This window comes from Pteropus alecto, unplaced genomic scaffold (genome assembly GCF_000325575.1).
Source record: "Pteropus alecto unplaced genomic scaffold, ASM32557v1 scaffold98, whole genome shotgun sequence".
Classification (NCBI taxonomy): Eukaryota; Metazoa; Chordata; class Mammalia; order Chiroptera; family Pteropodidae; genus Pteropus; species Pteropus alecto.
The window spans coordinates 19689710-19714850 of NW_006443570.1; the positions used below are offsets into that span (position 1 = coordinate 19689710).

A 25141-nucleotide genomic window follows, 5' to 3' on the forward strand; every position below is an offset into this window, starting at 1 on the left:
CAGAAGGACCAAGCTCTCCCCTGATCTTATCCATCCCTCTCTCACCCAAGAAACAAGATTCAGTGAGTCTGAAGAAATACATTAAATATACTTTATTTAAATAGCGTTAAACCTAGCCGGCTCTATGCCAATTGGGCCTGGTATTGGGGTAAGGGAGTATTGCAGATAAAAAGAGATGAAACAGATTCCAGCTTTTAGTTTCTTAGCTCAGAAATTCCAGCAATCCTTGAAGCTCCTTGCAACCCCTCACGACCTCTGGGATGGACAACAGAGTCTGGAAGAGAGGCAGAAAAGGCAGCTCAGGGTCACAACCCCAGGAAGCACCAGTGAGTTATAGGGCAGAAAATGGAAGCCACAGAGAAACCTGTAATAGTGAGTTAGAACAGACCACACACACACAGGCCGAGAACCAGAGCTATGCTCATAAGTACCTCCTGGGGCCAGGCCTTATATCAGGTGCCTTAGTTGTATCCACTCCCTCCTTTACCTCATAAATGTGCTGAACGATGTCGTCTAGTTTCTTTAACTCCTTGTCAGAACGCCGAAGATTCTCCTCCAGGATATTTCTCTAGAAAGCAAATAGGTTGCATAAGTCTTATGCTTAAAAGAACAGCATAGCATCTGGAACAAGGAAAATATGGCAGAGCACTTGCTAGTGGCACGGAGAAATGGCCCCAGAATGGAATGGGCATTCTTACATGGCTCTGGAACTTGACTGTGAGTTTTGCCTTCTCATTTTTCATTTCCAGGAACATCACCCTCAGTTTGTCCACCTATAAATATATCTAGATCAGTAGGAGCGCAGTCTAGGATTCCCGCCAGCTGCTTACCTCCTCTATTAATTCTGAGTCACCTCCTGGGAGAGCCACACTTTTTCCTGGATCCAGTTAGTAACCATGGGCTGAGAGTTGGGGTCCAGCTGACCTGCCAGGGTCTCTTGGAGCACCTTAGTCTCTGTCTCCGCACGCCGAAGTGAGCGGGTAAGCTGGGTCACCTCCTCTCTAAGACTCTGGGGATGAGAATGGAGAAGTATCCAGTAGCCCTCAAAGGTCCTCTCCATCCTTCTTATCTCATGTGGTAAACAAGGCCGGGAGATCCAATTCTCATATTTGGGATTCTAGCTACCAGGACACAGAAGGCAGAAGGCCAGGCATCATGATGAACATACTATGAGCTCGCCACTCTTGTCTATCTGCTCTAGAATCTTCTCATTCTGTTGCTGTATCACTTCCTGGAGCTCCTTTTCATTCTGCGAGGGAAAAGGAGGTAAGAAGGTACAGAGAGCTGGCTTCTTTGCAGCCCTTGCCAGGAAATAGGATTTAGTGCCTGACCCATGCTCAGCCCAGGTGCTACCTATTGATAACACTCCATTTCCTCTAAGGCTACATCAGGCAAGGCACATTTCAGTGTTAAGAGTTCTGCTAGAGTTCCCGACTTCTCAATTGGCCTGGGAGATGGGTCAGCCCATAGCTGATTCCTAAACATGTGAAATGTCTGACCCTAGGAAGGGTGAAACTAGGGCAGTAGTTGGAAAATCCCCACCACCCAGATTCCTGGAGAGACAGTGGCTCCCAGTGGGCCAGTATAGCTGCCCCAGTTTTTCACTGTCCCACTTCTAGGCCCCTCCTTCACCTTGTAGCGCAAGCACAAGGCCTGGTTCAGCTTCTCTATGTCTGCTTCCTTTGCCTTCAGGGCTTCCTGATGCTGTTCTTCCTGGGCCTGCAGCCTAGCCTGCAGATCACAACTAGGAGAAAGAAGAATTCAGCATTATTCCTGTCCTCTCAGGGACTGGCTGGGCCCTTGATATAAGGGGCTGACCTCTCTCACCAGAACTGTACTCCACTCACATCTTTTGTTGCATACTCCTGACGGCTTCTTCTTTAGACCCTTGCGACAAGGAACACAGGCTCTGAAGCTCCAGAGTGATAGTACTCATTTCTGCCAGGCTCTTCTCCATATCTGGGATCTCTGAAAGAGAAAGTCCTAGATAGAGATAGAGCCCTTTAGATCTGGAAGGAAGGAGTTGTGTAGCCATCATTTCCACAACTCTTATCCATGTTCCCCGCCCATAGGATTTGAATGTCTGGAACATTACAGGTCCCAAAAGGCAGAAATATAATGAGCCCAAGTAGAATTTAGGTTTTTAGAGCAAAGCACTTCTCACTGCTTTAGTCTTTATCCTCACTACCTGATCTAGAAATGAGGCGGGATCCCTGGAGCCCATCCTAACCTGTAGGCTGAAGGGAAGCCATTGATGCTACTCGGGTGAAAGCACTCTTGTCACTTCCAAGCAAGGACATGGGAGGTGATTCTGGCTCTGAAACAAAAACGAATTATGGTAGAGGACCCCTTCGGTGACCCAGTCAGGGGTCTGCCATAATGGAAACCACGGAGAGAGAGGTGTGTGGGTGAGTATCTTTAACAGCTGAAGATATCAACAGGGTCACAATTTTCCCACTCCTATATTCCAGGGCCTTTAACCTTTGTCTGCCACTGCTGTCGAGATGCTTCCCAAGAAGGTGCTATCTGTGGATAGAGGGTGTTCCTGGGCAGGAGCACAGGCTGTGCTTTTCAGGAGGGTCTCTGGTTCAGCCTAAGGGCAAATGAATAAAAAAACATCAGCTGCTTTTCAGAATCAATGATTTCCCTGAACACCCAGGTACTTACCAGCCATGTCCTCTGGAATGCTGTTCTATCTCTTACCTTTCTTCTCTATCTTCAACTTCTCCATTAGCTCCCTTCCCTGAACTTAATGCTCTCTCAACAATTAAAAACAAAAAAACAAACAAAAAAAACCTTCTTACCTTAAATTCCCTTTAGTTACCTTTTCTTTCCCTTCCATTAAAAAAGGAGAAAAAAGAAAGAAAGAAAAACCTACACTTCTTGCCTAAAATTCTCACCATCCATTGACTCCATAGCCCACTATCCTCAGACTTCTGTCCCACCAGTTCACGAAAATTCTTGTTATTTGGTTCACCAATACCATCCTTACTTTCAAATGCAATGAACACTTTTCACTTCTTAACTTTATCTAACCTATTTGATAATCAACGTCCATGTTCTTTAGAAACTTCCTTTTCTTAGCTTCTGGGACATGATTCTCTCTCCTTCATAAGTAGGCCTCATACCTTTCTGGCTATTTCTACTCTCTAAGCAGAGGTCCTTCCTTAACTGTCGGGCTACTTCTGGTTAATCCTTGGCTCTTTTTATACTCCCCAGGTGGCCTTGCCTGGGAAGCTCCACAAAAATTCCACTTCCACATGGATGACCCTTCAATCTGTCTCTCTTATCTGGATTTTTCCCTATCTCCAGACCCAGAGGCTCAACTGCCTGTGAAATATCTACCAGAATGCACCATAGTTCACCTGAAATTTAGGAGGTATAAAGCTGAACTCACCATTTTCCCTGTCCCACCCCACCAAAAATCTGTTTCTCTTATATTTATCATCCCAGAGAAGGGGGCAGCAAGTTACAGCCTGTGGTTCAAATATGGCCTGCCACTATTTTTGTAAATAAAGTTTTATTAGAATACAGCCACACCTGGCCTGCCACCTATTTTTGTAAATAAAGTTTTATTGGAATACAGCCACACCCATTCATTTACATATTGTCTATGGCTGCTCTTGAGCTACAAAGGCAAAGGCGAATAGTTGAAACAGAGACCGCATAGCTCACAAAGCTGAAAATATTGATTTTATTTCACATTATAGCAAAAGTTTGCCAACTCCAGTTCTAGAAAGTGTCACCATCTTTGAAGCAATCTAGAAATCATTATTCACTCTCCCACCTTACCCATTCATTTACATACTGTCTATGGCTGCTCTTGAGCTACAAAGGCAAAGGCGAATAGTTGAAACAGAGACCGCATAGCTCACAAAGCTGAAAATATTGATTTTATTTCACATTATAGCAAAAGTTTGCCAACTCCAGTTCTAGAAAGTGTCACCATCTTTGAAGCAATCTAGAAATCATTATTCACTCTCCCACCTTACTCCTACACCAAATTGGTCACCAGGTTCTCTTCTACTTCCTAAATATGTATTGGATTTATCCAATTCATCCCCTCCTCTCTACCCTATCTACAATTGTCATTAGTTCAAGGCTTCAAAATCTGGCCTCCTGCCTACTTCTCCAGCTTTGTCTCCTTGTCATCCTTGCCCCATATAGCCCCTCCACTCCAATCATAAAGTGCTACTTCTCAGTCCCCAAGCTTGCCACATTCCATATAAGCAGGGCCTTGCCTTGTTCACCTGTAGTCCCAGCACCTACCCCAGGTCTTGTTAGAAGGCTGACGTTACAAGAAAGTACACATAGTGCCTTTATGGCTTTCATATACTGTTCCCTCTGCTTGGTGGGCCTTCCTATATACCCACCCCCGACAAACTTCTAAGCCTAAGACTGCCCAAGGATTACCTGCTTTGAGAAGAGAGCCTAATGCTCAGAGATAGAACTGATGCTCCTTTCTCTGTGCTCCCACAGTGATCATACATTCAGATCTCTATCATGATCACATGTCAGGATGACAAGTTTACATCTGTATATCTTCCCTGTAAGACTGTGGATTCTTTCACATTTCCTGTGCTCAGTACACACTGGGGAAGAGGGTCAGATCATAAGCACTTCCAGACTTCAGCATCTTGGTTGTACCTTTAACTATTGAATAAGCTAATTGACTCTGTATTCTGAAAAATATCGACCATTTAGTGTGCACTGTAGAGAAGTCGAAGAAGTAAGACTAAATTTCTTTAAACACAGTCTAGTTGAAGAGAACAGACATCCAAAGAAAAGCAATACAAGCACAAAAGGAGAGTAAGTTCATGAGGAATATAGTAGGAGATTAATGAGTCCATGTGATCTGGGAACATTTCAGAGAGAAGGTGAACTAGGGAGTATTTTAATAGGAAAAGAAAAGGTATTTCGAGTTTGAAGACAGAAGAGGTGGATATGGTAACAGCCCGAGTCTGGGTTTAAATGTAGATGGGACACAAGTGTAGTGTATAGACAGTCTAGCTGGAGTAAAGTGTTCATAATAGGGAGGTAGGAAATAGATGAAGAAAAGTTTCAGTGATAGGCCAAAGAGGTTATTCCGTAGGCAACTGAAAGTCACTGAAGGTCACAGAGATAGAACAAAAGTAGTGTCTTAGGAAAAACATTCTATACAATAAAGATACAATTGGAAAATAGAGGAAAACTTCTTCAACTTGATAAAGAATATCTACAAAAAACACCCTACAGCTAACATCATACTTAATGGAGAGAAACGCAAAGCTCTCTCTCCAAGATCAGGTACAAGGCAAGGCTGTCCCCTCTCACCACTCTTTTTCAACATCGTAGCGAAAGTTCTAACTAGTGCAGTAAGGCGACAAAAGGAAATAAGAGGTATACAGATTGAGAAGGAAAAAAAATAAAACCATCTTAGTTCAAAGATATGATTGAAAGGGAGGAGAAGGAACCCCGAGATCCCACCTTCTCCTTTAGTTTTGTCTGTAGAAAGAGGGTCAGGCTCTGTAGTTGCTTAGTCAGCCCTCTGAGCTCTTGGGAATACTGGCGTGTCTTCTCCAGGTCTTTCTTCTGGTTCTCTGCTATGGTGCTAGCCAGTTGAGCCCTGAAATAAGGAAGGAACAGATAAGACAGCAAAGACCAGGTGACCTTCTCTGAACACCTCTCCCCAATCACCTCTCCCGAATCTCTACACAGAACTGCATTTAAAGAGGGAAACAAAAGGCTCTTGGACTCTGTCACAATACCCTCCTTGGAGACTTTAGCTTCTAGAAGTGTTCCTGGGAAAGCTTAGCACTTAGAGGGGATGCACAGAAAGGTAGAGATCTTACTTCAGGTTCTCTACGGTGTCCCTGAGGTCCTCACACTGCAAGCTGCGCTCCCGGAGCACTTCCAGCGTAGTTTTCAACTGACACTCAACCTGGCCCAGCTCCAGGTGAGCAACCTGATTCTCTTGGTCTGCAAACTGGAGAGACAGGAGAAGGAAGAAAGGGAAGGAGCAAGAAAGGGAGGGGCAAAAGATGAACCTAAGTGGGAAATAGTAAAGCCCTGGGAACAGAGGCTTTTACTAGTCCATAGTCTGAAACCTCTCCTGAATACCATCAGGTAGAAGTCTCACTCCTGCCAGCTTCCCAGATTCAAGCCACGTTTCTTACCTCCAGTGTCTCCTTCAGGTCCTGCACCTCCTTGGCCAGGACAGCATGTTGTTGCTGCAGCTTTGCCTGCATGTGTTTTAGTGCCATCTCTTCCTTTTGCCATCTGCCAGACACCTTATATTAGATCCCACTGGTCCTATATCCTGGGCACCTACTGCCACAATAACTTGATAGGAACTCACTGAGTAGCCTGCTCTTCATTGCTCTGGGTAAGCTGGCAGAGCAACTCATCCTTCGTGGCCAGGTCCTGGGTACAGTGAGCATGCTGACTCTGTAGCTCTTCTAGCTGACTCTGCATGCTGGCAAGAATCTGCAGTTGAGCCTGGAGATCTAGACCAAAAGTATCCTAATGATACCATGTGATCACCAAGCCAGAACCTCCCCACACTTCTGCTCTAAAAGTGCTCTAGAGCACTTGCTTGCTCTACTGCCACACCCCAAGTCTTAGCAGGGCACAACTGCTTGAGTGCATGCATGCACACACACCTGCTGCTAGGCGACTGTTTTCCAACTCCAATTGTCCTATTTGGCCTTTGCAGTCCTCTAACTGGGTAGAGACTCGTTCCAGCTCCCTGGAAACCTAGAAAGAAATAATAGTTTTTCTCCCACAGTTTTTCCTGAATCAAGAATCCCAGGACTTAGTCCAGCTCCTCTATCTGGACAGAATAGTGAACCTCTTTGCTCCTGGGCAGCAACACTGCAGCCAATAAGGCTGATCCTCAGGAAAAAGTAGAAACAGGAAAAGGTGAAGGTGCTGAAGGGCAAAGGAGACAACTGGGCCTAAGGCCACCTTACAGTTAAGAGACCTGACTGGTCTCCAAACCCACAGGGTAGAAAGACGACAGGTCCCAGAGTAAGAGGCTAGTGATACCACTCATTAGAAAGACCTTCTACAGAGAGGAAGGAGGAAACCAGGCCTCAGCAGTCTCCACTCCTAATTTGTACCTGCTGTTTTTCCTCAATTGCAGTATCACGTTCCTGCAGGGTCTGCTGTCTCCTGGCTGTGAGTTTCTCTGTGAGTTGTCGAGACCGGCTCAGCAAAGTCGTCCATGTTATATACTACCAGGGGAAGCAAGCAGGTCAGTTGAGCACTCTTGGGGCAAGGCTCCTAATAGGGCTGGCTGTGAGTGAAGTAGCATGATGGCCCCAAATACTCACATCCAGTTGCATGGAAATCCAATCCTGTTGCAAGACTGAAATAAGACTCACTGTCTGCTGAGCCAATTCTTCTTTCTCAGTATGAAGGCCTACCTATACGAGAAGGAGCAACTGTGGAGGGGCCCCCCTTCCCTCTGGATGAAGCAAAGTGGGGGTATATGACCATCTTCCCAGTGTATCAGCATGGATCTCAGGAAAGGAAATGCCCTAAAATTACCAGTTGCGTCTGGGTCTCCTTCAAGAGGCCTCTGAATTCCCCCATGCATGCCAGGTCCTGTTTCAGCTGGCTGATGCGCTGGCTAGCATGTGCACAGAAAGCCTCTAGCACTGTCTCTGCCTGTTTAGGGAAGGAATTGTGAGGACACGGTAGGCAGAGGAGGGAAAAAGCACAAAAAGCCAAAACTGTCTACCACATACATAGTTTAGTTTGTTATTCACCAGGGCAGGCAGTTCTAAGGCCACCAATCTGTGTCTCAAGTGAATTTGTTTTCCTGTAGGAACCCTGAGGAAGAGACCTCCCAAATCCAGGAACAAAAGCCTGACACCTTACCGCATCCTTGCCTCTGAGGGCCATTTCCTCTCTGTGTTTTGCCTCTTCCCTTTCTGCTTTAAGGCTCTGGAGCCTTGCCTTCAATTTCTTCAACACATCAAAACAGCAGGAGATCAAGGTTTCTGCACGCCGAGACTACAAAGTAAGAATCAGATACAGTTTCTTTATTTTTTCAGCTTTCAGTCCCACCAGAGGCCTCCACCGTCATCTTCATGCTGCTTACCTCCTGACTCACAGTAGTTTTATCTTCCTCTAGGTGCAACAGAGATAAGTGAAGCAAGGATATCAGCTCTTTAGAGACCAGCGCCCATGATTGCTAAAGAAGGAAAGATGGTTAGGCTAGGTAAATAAAGTCACGAAGCAGGAAATAAGCAGGGATACTAGGGAAAAAAGCCACTGACCCCAATTTCAAGCTCCAATAAAAAAAGAGAAGTTCTTAACAAAGGTTTGGAGACCTCCCTTCGCTATCACAGCTGAGTACCACCATCTGCTAACCATCTAGGATTCTCTATTCTTGATCTTCACAGGAGACCCAGACATGGTATAAGGTCAATCAACACTTACCAGGACATTTCTGGCCTGCAGCAGGGCCTGTCCAACCTCTTGGCTCTCCAGAAGATGCTGAGATTTCTTACTTATCTAGCCAGAGAAACAGAGTTGTTCCTTTTGCATAGGCGGCACACACTACCGGCACCTCATTCCCCCTCCCACCCACTGAGATACAGGAGCCTTTCCTATTAAAAACAGGAGCAAGGCCAACATCTGTAGGTCAGGAGAGGAAGGGGGGCAGGGGATTAAAAAAATTAAAAAATAAAAAAATAAAAAAAAAACAGGAGCAAGGCTCACAGCTCAATGAAGCCAAGTCAGAAAAAAAATCCAGAGGTAGATAAAAATTTCCTTTTAAAAATACTTTTTTTAAATTATAAGGATATGTGCTTATTGTAAAATTTTAGAAATACAGAAATGAATGAAATAGAAAAAGAAATTACTGATTTCACTACCTAGAACAGTGATTCTTAACCAACAGTATAGCACCTGCCCCAAGACATTTCAATATACTTCCACACCACAGATTTCCTTACTAGAGGGATTTGCCATATTCAGTAAATTCTAAGATGATTATCTTTTTACATTTTAACACCACTGAATTGGGACGCATCTTAATATTGACAGTATCTTAGATTTGATGAAAGACAGTAATGCCTAAGAAAAATCACAATTTAGGTTATAATATATACGTAAATGTGAGGTCCTGTTTTTGTTACTTAATTTTATTATACTAATGTTATTTAGCCCTGAATTCATATTTACTCTCCTCATTGGAAGAGCTTGAAACTGGGACATCTGCTAATAGAGGGACCTATTAAAGTGAAATAACACACATATTTAACTGCTGATATTTTACCTCACCTCTAAGCCGCTCAGAGGTTATCTGAATTCTGATTTCCTTTCTTTAAAAACCTTGAACTTACGTTAAAATCTTTATAAAATCTTTATAAACATGTTATAAACATGTTAAAATCTCTATAAACATACTTTTAAATGACTGCAGAATATCCCATCTTATGGACATACTATTATTTTATTTTTTCATTTTTTTTTTAAAGTTACCATGTTTATGCATAACTCCCCCGCCCCCCTTAGAATATATCCCTAGAAGTGGAGTTACTGGGTCAAAAGTTTGAACTGCTTTAAGGGTCTTACTTAAACTGCCTTAAAAAATGTTGAACTTATATCTTATTGACAATAAGAAAATGCTTACCAGCATGATCTATTTTATTCTTTGCTATTTTGTCAGAAGAACATAACATCTCATTGTTTCAATTGGCATTTCTCTGATTACCAGTAACATTCTCAAATATTTATTAGTCATTTTTATTTTCTTATTCTCCTACCGTTCATTATCTTGGGGCAGACAAAAATCTTAGTGTGCTATATAGATACATATGATCTCAAAGGCAGCAGAGCTATGGAAAGATTTTAAAGTTCTGGGAGAAAAGTGGGGAGCCTTCTTGACTGCTGAAAGGCAGCCCTCATCTGGGAAAAAAACAACCGCGGGAGCAGCACTGCTGAGTCACGATGATACAGCAGCCTGGATTTGAGGAGGCAGATCTCTTGGAGTTCATCACTCTCTTCCCCAGCAAAACAGTCATCATTCCCTACTGCATCGTGCAGTAAAGCACGGAGCACCCCATGAGCCCTGGACAAGGCACACACATTGTTCAGAGCTGGGCAGTCAGGCAGGTGATGAGATTAGTGTGAAGGAGGCATCCAAGCGGCAAGGGCATGGCACTGTGATGGGGAATGGCTGAAGGTGCTGTCATTTCCCCTCTTTGGTTCTGCTTCAGTGGCCTCCAAAGGGATTTGGCAAGCTTCAAGGAAAGAGGTACAAGACCGACTCAGGGCTGGAGAATGAGGTCAAGGACAAGAGGAAAGGATACAAAAATAAGAAAACACAGGAGAGAAATTGAGAAGCTAGAGGAATGATGAGACTATGGTTTCCAGGATTTGGGCAAAAGGTAAAATCATTATTTGAGGATATTGTCAACCCAAAGGAGGTCTTTGGGCATTTAGAGAACATCTTTTCTCAGCAGCAGCCACCTATTAACCTCAACAGCCACAATACTGAGGCTCTCAATTCCTTCCCCAAACACCATTCCCTTCCTTTCTCAGCCTTTGTTATCACAGCTGGAGTCCTCTAGGACATTGGTCTTTAAACTGTTTTCCTCTCATATCTGCTACAATAATTTTGAAAGACTGAGTATCCTTAAGTTTAAATTGTTACAATGACTGTAATTCCCACCATTTTATAAATATTGACAGTTTAAAATAAAACTGTTAAACCACTCAACTATATCCAATGGTATAAATACTACATACACCATAATGATTTAATATCTATTTTATATCTTTAAAAAATACATGAACGAGCTCTTCTTTAACGGTCAGAAATTTTATATCATCTCTTTTTCCCCTTGAACTTATATTTTTACTCGTCTCAGAATTTTATCATAATGTAATATATTTTTCTACTTTAAAGTGTGTTATTAATCAATATATCTGCCACAACAAAAGTTCATCTAAATTTAAATTTCTTTTAAATTTCTCTGACCATAAGCTTTTAAGTGAAACGAACTTTCTTTTGGATGGAGAAATATTTTCATCAGTTGTATACTAATCATTGTAATAATATTATAATTTTAATAAAACCACAAAAATACCTAGTAAAATTTCATTGATAATCATTTATTAATGAAATTGATGGAGGAGCTCCCCTTCCCTTATTAGTTCATGTATCTGTGGATTACTATAATTCCTACAAAAAGACATGGTTCAGCAAAAATTCTACGCCTATTTTCCATCTTTCTAGATTTAAGCACTGAGAAATCTTTACATAAATGGGAATAAGTGGGAATGGAAGAAGAGGAGGGTATGTTACCACCCAATTCCAGGATCTCCTTTGAGATACATGCCAAAAGTCTCGTAGTGAACTTTCATCAAAAATGTTTAATGATCCACTAACATAATTAAAGTCTTCCTTCAATTTTGTTGAAAGCATGCAAAAATTATGTGTAATATGATCAATGCAGTCATTCACTTTCTCAGCATGCATACAAATATTTTCTATCGTTATTTGATTGCCATCCCTTGACAATGTAAGATTCAGGATATGTAGTAAATATGTTCTTCTTTAGTAAAGTGAGTAAGGGCGATTGAGAATGGGGAAGTAGGAAAGAATAAAAATTAGTAGAGTACATTTGGAAAATGAAGATCTAGAAACTGATTCCTTTGAAGTTTCCTTGATTGCATTCCCTTGGAAAGTGTGGACGTACCCCAGGGGTATAGTGAGTACTCACAGCGTTAAGGGATTTTCCAGATCCACAGCTTTTACAACATATTCTAAGGATGAATCTGTGGTTAAGGAGTCTCCTTTGCCCTCTGGCAGTTTATCAATTTAAATTCTGAGGAAGAGGGCCCACTGGGATCCTCTATACTTTGGGAGTAATCTTCTTACCCCACTGGGAGAGGTGTCAGTTGTGTCAGTCTGTGTGCTACTGTCCTGAACTTCTGGGTGAGGAATAGTCAGCTGGCTCTTCCAGTTCTGCAGCTGGTGGGAGAGAACCTCCAGAATGACAAGAGAGTTCATCAGGTTATCTTCCAGGTCGTGTCGAGATAAGGCAGTCAGATCTGGAGGACGGCTGCATCAGGAAGAAAACATGAGGAAATAAAAGACAAGGAAAGGGATGGAAGTGACAGGTCCAGTTTAATGGAGCCCAGGAGACACAAGGATATAGGAACACTTACCCCCATAGGAGATGCTCCCTCTCAGAAGTATTGTCCTTGGTGCCTACTAGGCCTGTCTGTGATGTGTTTGTACTCTTTTCCTGTGGCACTGGAGGGGTAAACCAAGTCCCTACTGAGCAAGTAGAGAAAGGGGTAGTGCCAGTTGCAGCATCCCGAAGCACAGAGGGAAAGGATAAGCTCTGGCGGAGATTTTCTAGCATGACTGAGGTATTTACACCTTTTTCCAGCCAGGCCAGTGGGGACATCCAAGGCCCTGTATCAGAGTTCAGAATCCTACCAGCATCTTCTACTGCTGGGCATGGAGCTGCCTGGGATTCCATTTCTCCTGGATTTGGGATCAGGCATGAGGATGGAATATCTTCCATATTTAAGACACGTGCTTGATCTCCCAATTCAGCCTCCTCAGTGAGTGTGGGAAAGTTCATTTCTCCTTCCTCTATAGCTCTGTGTTCCACAGTTTCCTCCCCTGGGTCCACATGACTGACAAGGAAATCTGCTGCTAAGGCAGTTGGAGGGCAAAGACAGAGCATGGAGGAAGGCAAAATGGCATTAGTTTCAGAAGCAACTAAGTCCTCAGGCACAGCCTCAGAACTACTGTCCCTCAAGTTTTCCCTGGAACAGTGTAGTTGTTGCTCAGAACAGGAATTTGATGGATACTCTAAGAGATGGGATGGAGGGTTCTGAAATGTAGGTTTCTCGGGCATAGCGGGAACAACTCTTGAAAAGCTGTCTTCCATGCAGGGTGTCTCCCCCTTTCTCAGCAGATCTCCTGGCCTCAAAGGCTTATCTAGAGAGAAACTGTTTATTTCTGCCATAGTATCTAAATGGGCTTTAAGTGTAATGTCTTGCTGCTGTCCTCCTGGGGAGGAGGGTACAAGGATCATAGTTTTAATCACATTGTTGTCCAGTGGGTCTACTGCTTCCTCAGACGTTTTGGGAGTAGAGTTGGTTTGAGGAATCAGATTTAGGGGCTGCTCATCTGATTCATGTTGACAAGCTTCTAACCACTTTGACGGATGGCTGCACTGTTCTGATGGAGAGTCTGTCATCTTAGGATTTTCAAAACCCAGTAGAGATGAGTTGTTGGTACATTCCTGCCAAAGGAAACAAAAGTAGTTGACTAAGGTAGTCAGTTCTGGTTCCTAACATACAATTATGGGTGTAGGATACTGTCCAAACTCAGAAAAAGAAAGAGTTCTCATTACTTCTGCATAGGCAAGAACTTGGCGAAGCCTTGTTGCTCGCTACAAAGACCCAACAGCAGGGAAAGAAATGCTGGGAAGCCATTTTGGGTTCTTCCAAGTGAACCAGCCTACAATATAAACAAGGTTGAGATAATTTATCTAAATCAGAGGATAGTAGCTTGAAAGTAACCCCACTTCTTTCCAATGCTAACTCCAACCCACTTTTAGGTAGGAGGGACCCCTAAGGTCAAGCTCTGTCAAAATCTAGAGTTGGTACAAGATTTATTGGGAACCAGAGTTAGAGAGCACTTGGCCTACAGAGATCCATGGACCCTAGGGAGAAAAGGCAACATCAACCTGTGCCAGCGACCTAGTCTCCCTGACTCCAAGAGCTGAGGGTATTCTAAATACATGGGTTGAATCCATTCAACCCCTAAGACTTAAAGAGCTCTAGTCTTTGCAGCAGAAGAGAATGAAGAGTGGCAAGACTTCTTCCTGGTGCCCTAATAAGAGACTCACAATGTCCCTACTGCTGTTTCACAGAGACAAAGACCACTGCACTTTCTACCGCATATAGGGTTGTTGGTTCTGAAACTCAATAAACAAGAAAAGGAAAATATGAATGTACTTAAGTGGATCTAGTAGCCAGAGAAAGAACAAACCCTAAGATAGTCAGAAAAGGTAGACCCTAACAAAATACAGATGATGGAAAAAACACGATAATTTGAACCAAAAAATATGATTACATAAAAGGATTCAAATACAACACACACACATACACATACACACACACAGAGACTTTCTGGAAATAATAAATATTATTTTTAAACAAAAAATTAGAGTAAAATGAATTGAAAGAAGATGGTCAGAGATGAGACTAGAATTACTGGCTCGGACAATCAAATGAAAGAAATATCATAAAGCAAAGATAAAAATACAAAGAAATGCAAATCTGAAGAAAAAGCTAAAAGAATTGGAAGATAAATGCAATAAACCTGACATGTAAATAAAACAAGTTCCAGGAGAAAAGAGAACACATACAGGTGAGATACTGATTAACAAATATTAAAAGAAAATTTCTCTAAGGTAAAGAAAGACTTGAGTTTGCATATTGAAATGGCTCACCAAGTCCCAAGCAGGATTAACAAGAAAAAAATACAAGAAAAGATAAAATTTCTGAACTACAAGGAAGACTAAACTATTTTAAAAGCTTTAGGTAGAAAGACCAATTATTAAAAAAAAAAGAATCAGACTTACATGATATTTCTCATTTACAGTAGTGGATGGAACTTTATAACACAAGATCGAGCACTAAAAAAAGAGCTTCTGATATTCTGGCAATGTCCTATTTACTGACCTGAATATTGGTTACAATGATGTGTACTTTATACAAATTCATTAAGCTGCATGTTATGTACTTTCAAGTATTTTATATCAATTTTTAGAAGTTTTTCTTTCAAAATGCTAAAGGAAAAGTAGAAAATAAAGGGAATAGCAAAGAGACACCAGACAAAAGAAAACAGAGAGCAGAGGCAGCAATATTAATATCAGACAAGGTAGAATGTAACTTAATAGCATTATTATAATAAAAGACATAATTGAAGATATATAATACAAAAAAACAATTATCAGTCTACACTAAATAACTCAGAAGCTAAATATATAATCCAAAAACTTTTAGATGAAAAGTGTACCTTAAAGTCTTTGCAGTGTTTATCAACTCCTATTTATTCCTTTAAAAAAATCTCTTTAGGACAAAATATTTGCAAATCATAAAACTGATAAAGTTTTATGAATATATAAAGAACTCCTACAACTCAACAACAACAAAATAACCCAACTTAAAAATAGGCAAACTACTTGAATAGACATTTCTCCAAAGAAAATATACAAATGACCAATAAGCACATGAAAAGATGCTCAACATCATAATCTTTAAGGAAATGCAAATAGAAAATATAATGAGACAACTTCTCACACCCATTAGGATGGCCACTATTAAAAAAAAATAGTCGCCTTTTTGAGCCATGCTTCTCTTGCTCAGGCCCGCTTCCACATCTGGAAGTGTACTTTCCCTTCTAATAAAACTTCTCTTTTCTACTGTAAAAAAAAAAAAAATAGAAAATAACAAGTGTTGGTGGGGATATGGAGAAATTGGAACCCTTGTACACTGTTGCTAGGCATGTAATATGGTGCAACTGCTATGAAAAACAGTATGGCAGTTCTTCGAAATATAAGAAATAGAATTACCGTATGATCAAGCAATTCCACTTTTGAGTATATACCCAAAAGAACTGAAAGTAGGCTCCAGAATAGATATTCGTACGCCTATGTGCATTGTGGCATTAGTCACAATAGCCATAAGGTGGAAGCAACCTAAGTAAGTGTCCATTGACAGATAAATGGATAAACACAATGTGGTATATATACATACAATAGAATATTATTCAGCCTTAAAAAGGAAGGACATTCTGACACATGCTACAACATAAATGAATTTTGAAGACATTATGCTAAGTGAAGTAAGCCAGTCACAAAATAATAAATATCATATGATTCCTTTCATATGAGTTTCCTAGAGTAGTCAAATTCATAGAGACAAAAAGTAGAAAGGTAGTTGCCAGGAGCTTGGGGAGGGAAGAAATAGAAAGTCGTTTAATGAGTATAGTTTCAGTTTTATAAGATAGAAAGAGTTCTGGAGAATGGCTGCACAACAAAGTGAATAAAGTTAACGCTATTGAACAGTGCATTTAAAAATGGTTAAGATAGTAGATTTTATGTTATGTCTGTCTATCTTACCACAATTTTTTTAAAAATCACTTTAAAACACCTCTGTCAAAACTCAACAGATCTGGCAGACTAAAACACATGCAAGGACAGAGTAATTAACTATCTGTTGATGGAAATAAATAGAATGTGATATCCTTTGAACAGTAAATACGCTTTTATCATATGTTCATGGAACACTTAGAAAAATTGATCCTATACTTGGCTATAAAGAAAATAAATTACAGTCTGATCATAATACAAGAAAATAAATTTAAAAGGTGACAGAAAAAAGTTTTTAAGCACTTGGAAATTAAGAACCACTCTTAAATAATCCCTGAATTAAAGATAAAAATCAAAAGAAAATTATAAACTAGCTAGAAAGCATGACAAAGGATGACTATAATAGACAAAGAACACTTATAAAATGACATTTATAAAAAGAGTAACAATTCAATAGAAAAATGAGCAAATAATATAAATAAACACTTCACAAAAGAGCAAATCCAAATAACCAACACACATATAAAAGATACACTCACTGGGAGTCAGGAAAATGCAAATTAAAGTAACAATAAGATTCCACATCATACTGGCTGAAATTTTAAAGATCTCTAACAACTACCGGAGGAGGTGATGTGCAGAAATGGATATCCTTATATAATGCTGGAGAAATAGCTATTTTAGATAGCAATCTGGCAAAATTTATTACAATTAAAAACATCTTCCCTTCAACCCAACAATCCTACTCCTGAAACTGTATCTTGTCGAAATAAAAGTATCAGTACCTAATACAAAGATATTTATAAGTTAGCATTGTTTGTAGAAGCAAAAAAATAAAAACACAAATGACCATTTATGAATAAATTATGATTCATGTGTACCATAGCATCTTATGGATTAGTTCTACACCACCTAGTTAGAGTCATGATTTTCCCATTTTTGTGCTTTTTGTTGACATGGAGGGATTTGTACCACATTGTTAAATGAGAAAAGCAACATGCAGAGAAATGTATACAGTCGATCCTCATTATTTGTGGATTCAGTATTTGTGAAATTGCCTACTCACTAAAATTTATTTGTAACCCCAAAATCAATACTTGCAGCACTTTTGGTCATCTGTGGAGTAGCGAAAATATGAATCACCTGAAACACGCACCGCCAGCTGAAGCTGAACAAGGTGACATTTTTTTGCTTTCTTTTTTAGTTGTCATACTGTAAACAATCATCCTTTTTGTGATCTGTTTAGTGCCACTGTTGTTGCATTTTTTTGCTTTTTGTTGGTGATTTCCCTATTTTAAATGGCCCCCAAACATAGTGCTGAAGTGCTGGCTAGTGTTCCAAAGTGCAAGAAAGCTGTGATGTGCCTTATGTGCATTAGATAAGCTTCATTAAGGCATAAGTGCTGTTGACTATGAGTTCCATGTTAGTGAATCAACAATATATATTAAATAAAGTGTTTTAAAACAGAAATATGTATAAAATAAGGTTATGTATTGATTGGCTAATGAAAAATGTTTGATCAGAAGCTTGCAGGACCATAATCCTGTATTTCCCCAAGGAGCAGTAGTCCAGTAATTGCTAATTAAGTATTCACAGAGACTTTATAGGACATAACTACTACAAATAATGAGAATTGACTGTATATTGGGATCGAGCAATGAAATAATTTTGTATGTTTGCATATTATTAAGAACACAGAGAAAAAAATGGAAAGGTACACATTAGGATATTAAAATGAATTGGGAAGAGCAGGGCATGTGTGAGTGAGATTAATTCCAGAGGAAGGGCAAATTAGAGAGTGAAGCTAAAAAAAGTGAAGCTAAGGAAAGAGAGAGAGAGAGGGAAAGGAAAGGGGAAAAATTGCCTTGATAAAATATGGATGTGTGCATATATAAACACATACAAATAGATAGTCACACATAAAGAGATGCAAGGACGAATTTTTAAATATGATAGTTATTGAAGATAACAATCATATTTTCTTTCTTATTATTTATATATTTTTCAACTATTTCAAACAATAAACATCTTTTATATAAATAACCAAAATTGTAAAAAGCAAAAAAACTCTTTTCTAACTATATCAGGAGGTAGCAAGCAAGCAAGGGGGTAGAGAGTCTTAAATTCCCACTATGATTTTTAAATGGCTATGGTTAAATTCTATAAGCTCTATGAAAATCAGTTCCCACTTAGTACTTATTTCTTTCCTACCTAAGCTGTACTGTCTAATATGGTAACCACTATCTACACGTCATCATTTAAATTAAAATTAAATACAACTAAAAACTTAGTTCCTCAGTCATGTTAGCCACCTTTCAAGTGCTCAATAGCCACCTAACTAATAGCTACCAAACCGCACTGCACAGATAATCAGACATTTCCATCATCCCAGAAAATTCTATTGGACAGTAGGTGTTAGATTTCTTTTAAAGAAAATCTGCTACCTTCATACATTGTTACTCAGGCTATCATCTGTTTTTACATATTCTCCTTTCCTCCTCTAACCTACTTTATTTATATCCTATCTCCTTCCAAAAATAATTCAGACTGCATGAAAATGAACAGGTAGACAGATCCATAGGTCAATTGATCAGGTTAATGAAATACAAAATCATGATCAAAAAAGAAAAAAGAAGCAAATCTTCCTATTTCAAGGAGTAACAGTAGCTATACCTGATGATCAGATTTGACCCTGAGCTTTCTAGAAACCAGAGCAAGAGGGAAAATATGGTAAACTACATGGTTCTCATTATTAGAAAGAGAAAAGAATAGAATGGATAGATATTGCCTCAATTCTAGCAGCTGTCTGATCTTTGCGTAAGTGAGCCCATGGTAGAGAGAGACTACTAACCAAAGTGATAGTATTTCTCTGTAGTTTGGTAAAGATTGAATGGGGAAAGAGGTGATAAAAATCTAACAGTAAAATAGAGACCTAGGTTCTCAGTGGATTTCCTTTAACCACGCTAGGGCACCTCTCTGATGGCCTGAATAGCTGTAAACGGATGTCACTGAGGTAGAAGACTTCATTAACATTATTAATTACGTTCCAGCTCTGGCCCTCTGTTCCTCTGAGCTCTCGGCTTTGGCAAAAAGCCCAGTCGAGAGGCTGGTCAGGCAAATCTCACCTGCAGCTCCAGTTTGCACAGTGATGGGGTCAGCGAGTAGCCCATCGGGGGCCCTTTTCCAGAGCTGGTGAGGGCATCGGGGTGCAAGTTAAGTTCTCGGAGAGGAGTTCTCATAGCTGGTTTTCCCTGAGAATGAAAGAAGACCGTGTGAGGAAGCCTGGGCTCTACCAGCCCCCACCCTTTTCCTCCCGCCTTAAGAAGCTCAAAGGGCAATAAGAGGCACCTACCCCAGTAGCGCCGATGCGTCAGGGCCAGCAAAACACCCCACACGCCCACCGCCCCCAGGCTCGATCAAAAATTCCCTGAAGCTCTCCCACTCACCGGCTGGGGCGAAAGCGACAGGCTAAGGTTCACTTTTTTCACCCGCCACATCTTCAACATAGAACGTACGACGACCACCTGGCAGACCCAAAAGCTGACTACTTGTTCACCCGCCGTCTTCATTTAAAACTGCTTCGCGTTTCCCGATTGGCTGCGGAGCCTCAGTGCGTCAGGCTGGCGCATCCACTCCAGGGTCGAGACCAGAGGACGGTGGGCGGGGGCCATCTCAGGCCCCGCCCCCGCCCGACAGAGTTGCGCGAGTTCCCTCTGCCTTCCGGTCATCACTGACGCGTGCAGGAGGGTTGGATGCGTGCCAGGACTTAGACTCGTATGTAGCCTCATCTCGGAGAGTCCATCTCCTCTGCTTCCAGTGGGCCACCCTCACACCCTATCAGAAAAGTTGACTCCGTAGCCTGGCCTTAGGAAGTCTCTCCTTAGGTTTCCATCAGTTATCTCTTGCGTCAGTCTTGACCAGAAAGAGCCGGTCAGGGAGTCTGGAAGGGAAAGGTGAGTGGAGCGTTTTTTTACTTAGGCTTTGTCTGTCTGCGCATAGGTCCTGCTTCGGTGATGGCCTGAGACGTGGTTCTCAACCCACGCTGTAATTTAACCACCTCAGAATTTCTCATGTTTTTTGGGGTCTTATCTCAGGGCCTGCAACGAGTTTACTAGAACGATAACTAACATGTATCGAACATTTGCTATGTACCTGGCACCTTTACAGATGCTTTATATGTATTAACTCCTTTAGTCTTCATAAGGATCACTGTAATTATCCCCATTTTACAGATGAAGGAACTCAGTCATAGATCATGTCATTTGCCCATTGCCCTGCAGGCAGCAAATGGCAGTCAAACTTACAACCCACACTACCAACTACTACTACATTTTCCTGTTGCTTGAATCCCCTCTGTATGAGAAATCTAGCTAGGGAAGGTGAAATTGAATTTTGGAAGGTAAGTATTCAGAGTTAATAGTTTATGATAAAGTGTGTTCCATTGACACTTACAGTAGCTTTACACTCTGAAGTTTTAATGAATTTGGAAAAGGCAATACTTCAAAGAGAAACTATAATATTATGAACTTCAGGGCCCACAGGGGACAACTTTGTTGCCCAGTATCATAGCCACTAGCTCTTGAGCACTTCCAATGTGGCTAGTCCAAACTGAGATTTTATAGATATAAAATACAAACTGGATTTCGAAGACTTTGTATGAAAAAATGTAAAATATCTTATTTTTAAAATATTGATTACATTGAATTGATATTTTAGATATAGTGAGTTAAATAAAATACATTAAAATTAATTTCACCTGTTTCTTACCTTTTTAGTATAGCTACTAGCAAACTTAAAATTATGTATGAGGCTTACATTTTTATTGGACAGCACTGCTCTAGCATCGTAATGGTCCCAGCCTGTAGGCTCTAGAAATAACAGCTACTTGAATGGAAAACTGGGAGAAAGACAATGTTAAGAGTACAAACTTGATCCTGGGATTGCCCAAGACTCAGGAGAAGGAATCCCAAGGTATATGTACTTGTGGTCAAAAAGATTCAGTGAATAAAACAAGGGTGGGAAGTGACCAAGAAAAACCAAGATGGAAAACTCTTAAGTGCTAGTAGTAAAAACTTGTACTATAGAAATGTGCGAATTGGAATGCTTGATTGGTCCTCTTTGTAGCTGGTATGTCAGATGCCAGATGAGTAGCCAAAGGGATGTGCTTCCAGCAGCAAATTAGGATGGATATGGAGGAGGGTTATGGAGGGGGTAGATGAGAAGGAAAATGCTGTTGTAAATAAAATAAAAGTTTGTTGGTGGTGTTTTGTATAATTTGGTATCTTTGAAATTATAAAAATAATAGATGCTTATTATAGCAAGTGAAACAATACAAAGATGCATTAAAGGCAGAGCTTCCCTGCCTGAAATAACCAATAGTATGTACACTTTTATAAAAATATATATACATAGACACACGCACATTTTTTTCTCAAAAAAATAATTGGTGTGCAGACTGGGGTCTCTGGAATAGAGGGCTAGTGCCTTTTCTTCTTCTTTTTCCACTTGCATTACTCCTCTCTCTCTTCCATCTCTGTCTCGCTCGCCCACCCTCTCTCCCCCCTCCCACTTTCATACATACACAACAGGGAAAGAAGGCACTCTTTTACAAGAATGGTAAATTTGCTTCTACATCTTTTTCCTCAGTGTCTTGTGTAGAGCCTTGTAAGTCAACTGATGTAAATCTAATTATCACTTCATATTCTTGGCCCTTAAAATACCTTTTTCTAAATTTGTAAGAGTTCTATAGACATCAACTGTCATCACACTGCAATTTTTTTTTAATTTTCTATTTTTTTTGTTCATTGACTTTATTTATGGCCAAAGATAAAACTTATGTGGTCAAGATGTTTATCTTTCCTTTCAGAGCATCTGGATTTATCTTGAGTCATTCACTCATCAAAATTTTATGTAAATGTTTTCCTTTTTCTTTTATAGTGCTTTCATTTTCTGTCTTGGTTTAAGTTATCTCCTCCAATGATTGATTTTAGGTCTACTCTCTCAAATGTTCTTCTAAGATTCTTAATGTTTTGATAATCACATCTAAAGCCTGATGTCTCTGGAATTAAGTTTTGTTTGATATAAAGTTGGGGTCCAACTGTTTAAAAACAATTGTCGTTTTACTGAACCAAAGAGGCAGTGTGACACTGTAAACTAGTGAAACTCAGAGGCCAAAGAAATCTGAAATAATGATATGTTCTCAGAATATAAGCAAAACCAACCTATTGGGAAGAAGGTAGCATTCTTTTTTTGTAAATAACCATTCTTGATTAATCTATTAGAACTCTTCATAGGGGTTGTATTAGTTTCCTTGGACTGCCATAACAAAGTACCACAGAATGGCTGACTTAAACAACAGAAATTTATTTTCTCACAATTCTGGAGGCTAGAAGTCTGGGATCAAGGGGTCAGCAGGGTTAGTTTCTTTTGAGACCTCGCTCATCAGTTTGTAGATGGCCGTCAACCTTCACATAGTCTTCCTTCTGTGTGTGTGTGTTCTAATTTCTTCTTTATGAAGACACCAGTCATATTGGATTAGGGCCCACCCATATGACCTCATTTTAACTTAATTACATCTTTAAAGACCCTACCTCCAAATACAGTCACATTCTGAAGTACTGGGGGTGAGGACTTCAACATATGAATTGAAGGGAGTGACACAATTCAGCACGTAACAGAGGTTAATAATGTCATGAATATGATTTTAATTTTTTAAAAAAGCTTTGACAAGATATTTACATTGAGGACTATTTAAAGAGTAACCAAGGAATTGAGATTACTAGTCTGTTAAATTCGGTTAAATCAGTGAACAAGTAAACAAATGAACAGATCAATATATGACCAAGTAACTTAGGTTAGAGGTAAGAAACTACAAAGTGGACCTACAAAGACACTTTTCTGGAAGAATATAAGGATTGGTGTTAAGACTAATCATAAATTATTATAAAAGAGAGAAGGGAATAGAGTAAAATATCCATATATACAGGTATATCTGAGTTCTTCTAGGTAATGAAAAGTCAAATCATAGGGCTGAACTTAAAAGATTATTTTAGGTTATATATATAAATTTTAAGTGAATTTAATGTAAATAACTAAAAAGTATATTTATAAGTCAGTAATTATGAATGGGAGTGGAGGGTAGCAGGACAGAATGCCTTCCAGGGATAATATGTCACGACTAGGGGATGAGGACAATGTTTTTTTTCAAATTATACTTTCTGAAACTTTGATTTTCTATCACTCCCTCTACTCTACCCTGAAAATCACTGCTGTAGTGCACCACTGAGTGAAGAGAGTATGTGAATAATGTCCTCATTTGGTAAGAAATTATGCAAACTACACTTACATAATCATCATCTGTAAGCAATCTAATATGACCCAGGAAAGGGACCCTTGTAACATTATATTAACCATGTCCTAAAGACCTTAACCGAAAATGCTGCTGTGACTAGAGAGACTATATAATGTTGGGCTACCTGAACATTGACACTGAGCCAGACACAGTATCATAAAATCCTCTGCATCTGGCCTTTGAAAAAGCATCATAGAAATCTGAAACTCATTCCCCACAATTAAGAACCAGTGGCTATAACCCCCTCATTTTATACATAGGAAACTAAGATCCAGAGAGGTTAAAATGACTTGTGTAAAGACACTGAGATAGTTATTGGTGGATCCAGGCACCAGGTCTCCTAAATTCCAATCTAATACTCATAACTACAATTTTAGAAGCTATTAATTCCTATTTCTAGTATTCAAGGTTTTTATCCAATGTGCAGTTCTGGTCACTACAACTTAAAATAAATGTAATAAAGCTAAAAAGTGTCTAAAGAGAAACAAATGAAATAATTAAAAGGATAAAGGATACATTCTTTATTTATATGCCAACCTCATTCCAAAAAGGCTTACAAAAATGTAGATAATATAGTAAGATTAAAAAAGATTAAAACATAGGAAAATGATAATTAGGAAAATAAAGGTAGAAAAGGAAGATGAAACCAAGAATGTGGCTAGCATACAAAATACATAACATGAAGTCTAAACACTTGCTGGAGAGGTGGGCCACAAATTTGCTCTAAAAATACAGTCAGTTGAATATTTAGTGTCTTAAGATAAAAACCAAACAGTAATTCAGGAAAAGCACAACAGGATTCAAAGAAAATTTCTCCTATGCATGTTCAAATAGAATATTAAGAACTGTAATCATAAATACCCTTTACAGAACCAACAGAAATTAAGTTTCATAGGGGATTGATACAGATTCCCAAAATGCAACCCAGAAAAAGCAATTCTACAGAGGCCAATATAATGCCAGCAATGTACAAGGGAAATCTGGCTTAACCAGGGACAGAATTAATAGACATACCCAGAATACTTTCTAGACTCTCTTAGTCTGGAAACAGAGAGAAGATGTAACTGAAGAATAATGAAAAGTCAGAAAGGCCAGACATGGATACAAATTTAAGGTCCAGATGAGTTTCTTTACTAAAGGAAAAGCTCTTTAAATCTTAAGTGGATGTCATGCCTCTTAATCCCTTGTTTTGCCCATCGGAAACTGAATCCTGGGATGTCTAGGGCAATGTTCAGTTTAAGAATCCTTATGTCTTTCAAAAAAGTTCTGTTTTAGAAAACATTTGGATAACTATTCCAGTTATCCCTAGAGAAGGCATTTAACCCACCCATGTTTTAGTTCCTATTCCTCACATTAGGCTATTAGATTAACTTTTTAAATTTTTTAAAATTAAATTTATTACAGACTGGCTTTCAGCCCCGGAATCAGATGTTTTAGCTGCATATTTAGGGATTGAAATGCCAGCTTTTGAGACCTCTGAAAAATATTCATACTGCTTCTGACAAGCCTGTTAAACATATAAATAGCACCTTAGGAACCCATGAAGTATTATTGCTCAAGAAAGGAAACGTGGTAAAGAAACAAGGAGAGAGAAAAGCAGAATAAGCCTCAGGCTCAAAGCTTCAGGGCATGAGCACTGGAAATATGAAGCAGAGAAAGAGGTCAACAC

The 25141-nt window shown here is 39.8% G+C and overlaps 1 protein-coding gene across 2 annotated transcripts; it reads right to left on the reverse strand.

The window, feature by feature from the left end:
* Positions 1 to 77: 77 nt before the first annotated feature.
* On the reverse strand, positions 78 to 19727 carry SPAG5 (sperm associated antigen 5). 2 transcript variants are annotated; one of them, XM_006925005.2, is made up of 24 exons: positions 19568 to 19727; positions 19247 to 19372; positions 12169 to 13262; positions 11879 to 12062; positions 8428 to 8502; positions 8087 to 8179; positions 7864 to 7998; positions 7531 to 7650; positions 7314 to 7406; positions 7101 to 7214; positions 6642 to 6735; positions 6338 to 6485; positions 6156 to 6258; positions 5832 to 5965; positions 5467 to 5605; positions 2482 to 2593; positions 2231 to 2317; positions 1848 to 1968; positions 1633 to 1744; positions 1169 to 1249; positions 854 to 1009; positions 699 to 773; positions 488 to 568; positions 78 to 274 (listed from the first exon to the last, which is right to left on the reverse strand). In XM_006925005.2, the coding sequence occupies exons 1-24, from the start codon at positions 19688 to 19690 to the stop codon at positions 203 to 205; spliced, it is 3672 nt and encodes a 1223-aa protein (XP_006925067.1). In that variant the 5' UTR covers positions 19691 to 19727; the 3' UTR covers positions 78 to 202. The 2 variants fall into 2 exon arrangements, with proteins under 2 accessions (XP_006925067.1, XP_015454751.1); XM_015599265.2 differs by having other exon boundaries at positions 1848 to 1983.
* Positions 19728 to 25141: the final 5414 nt, after the last annotated feature.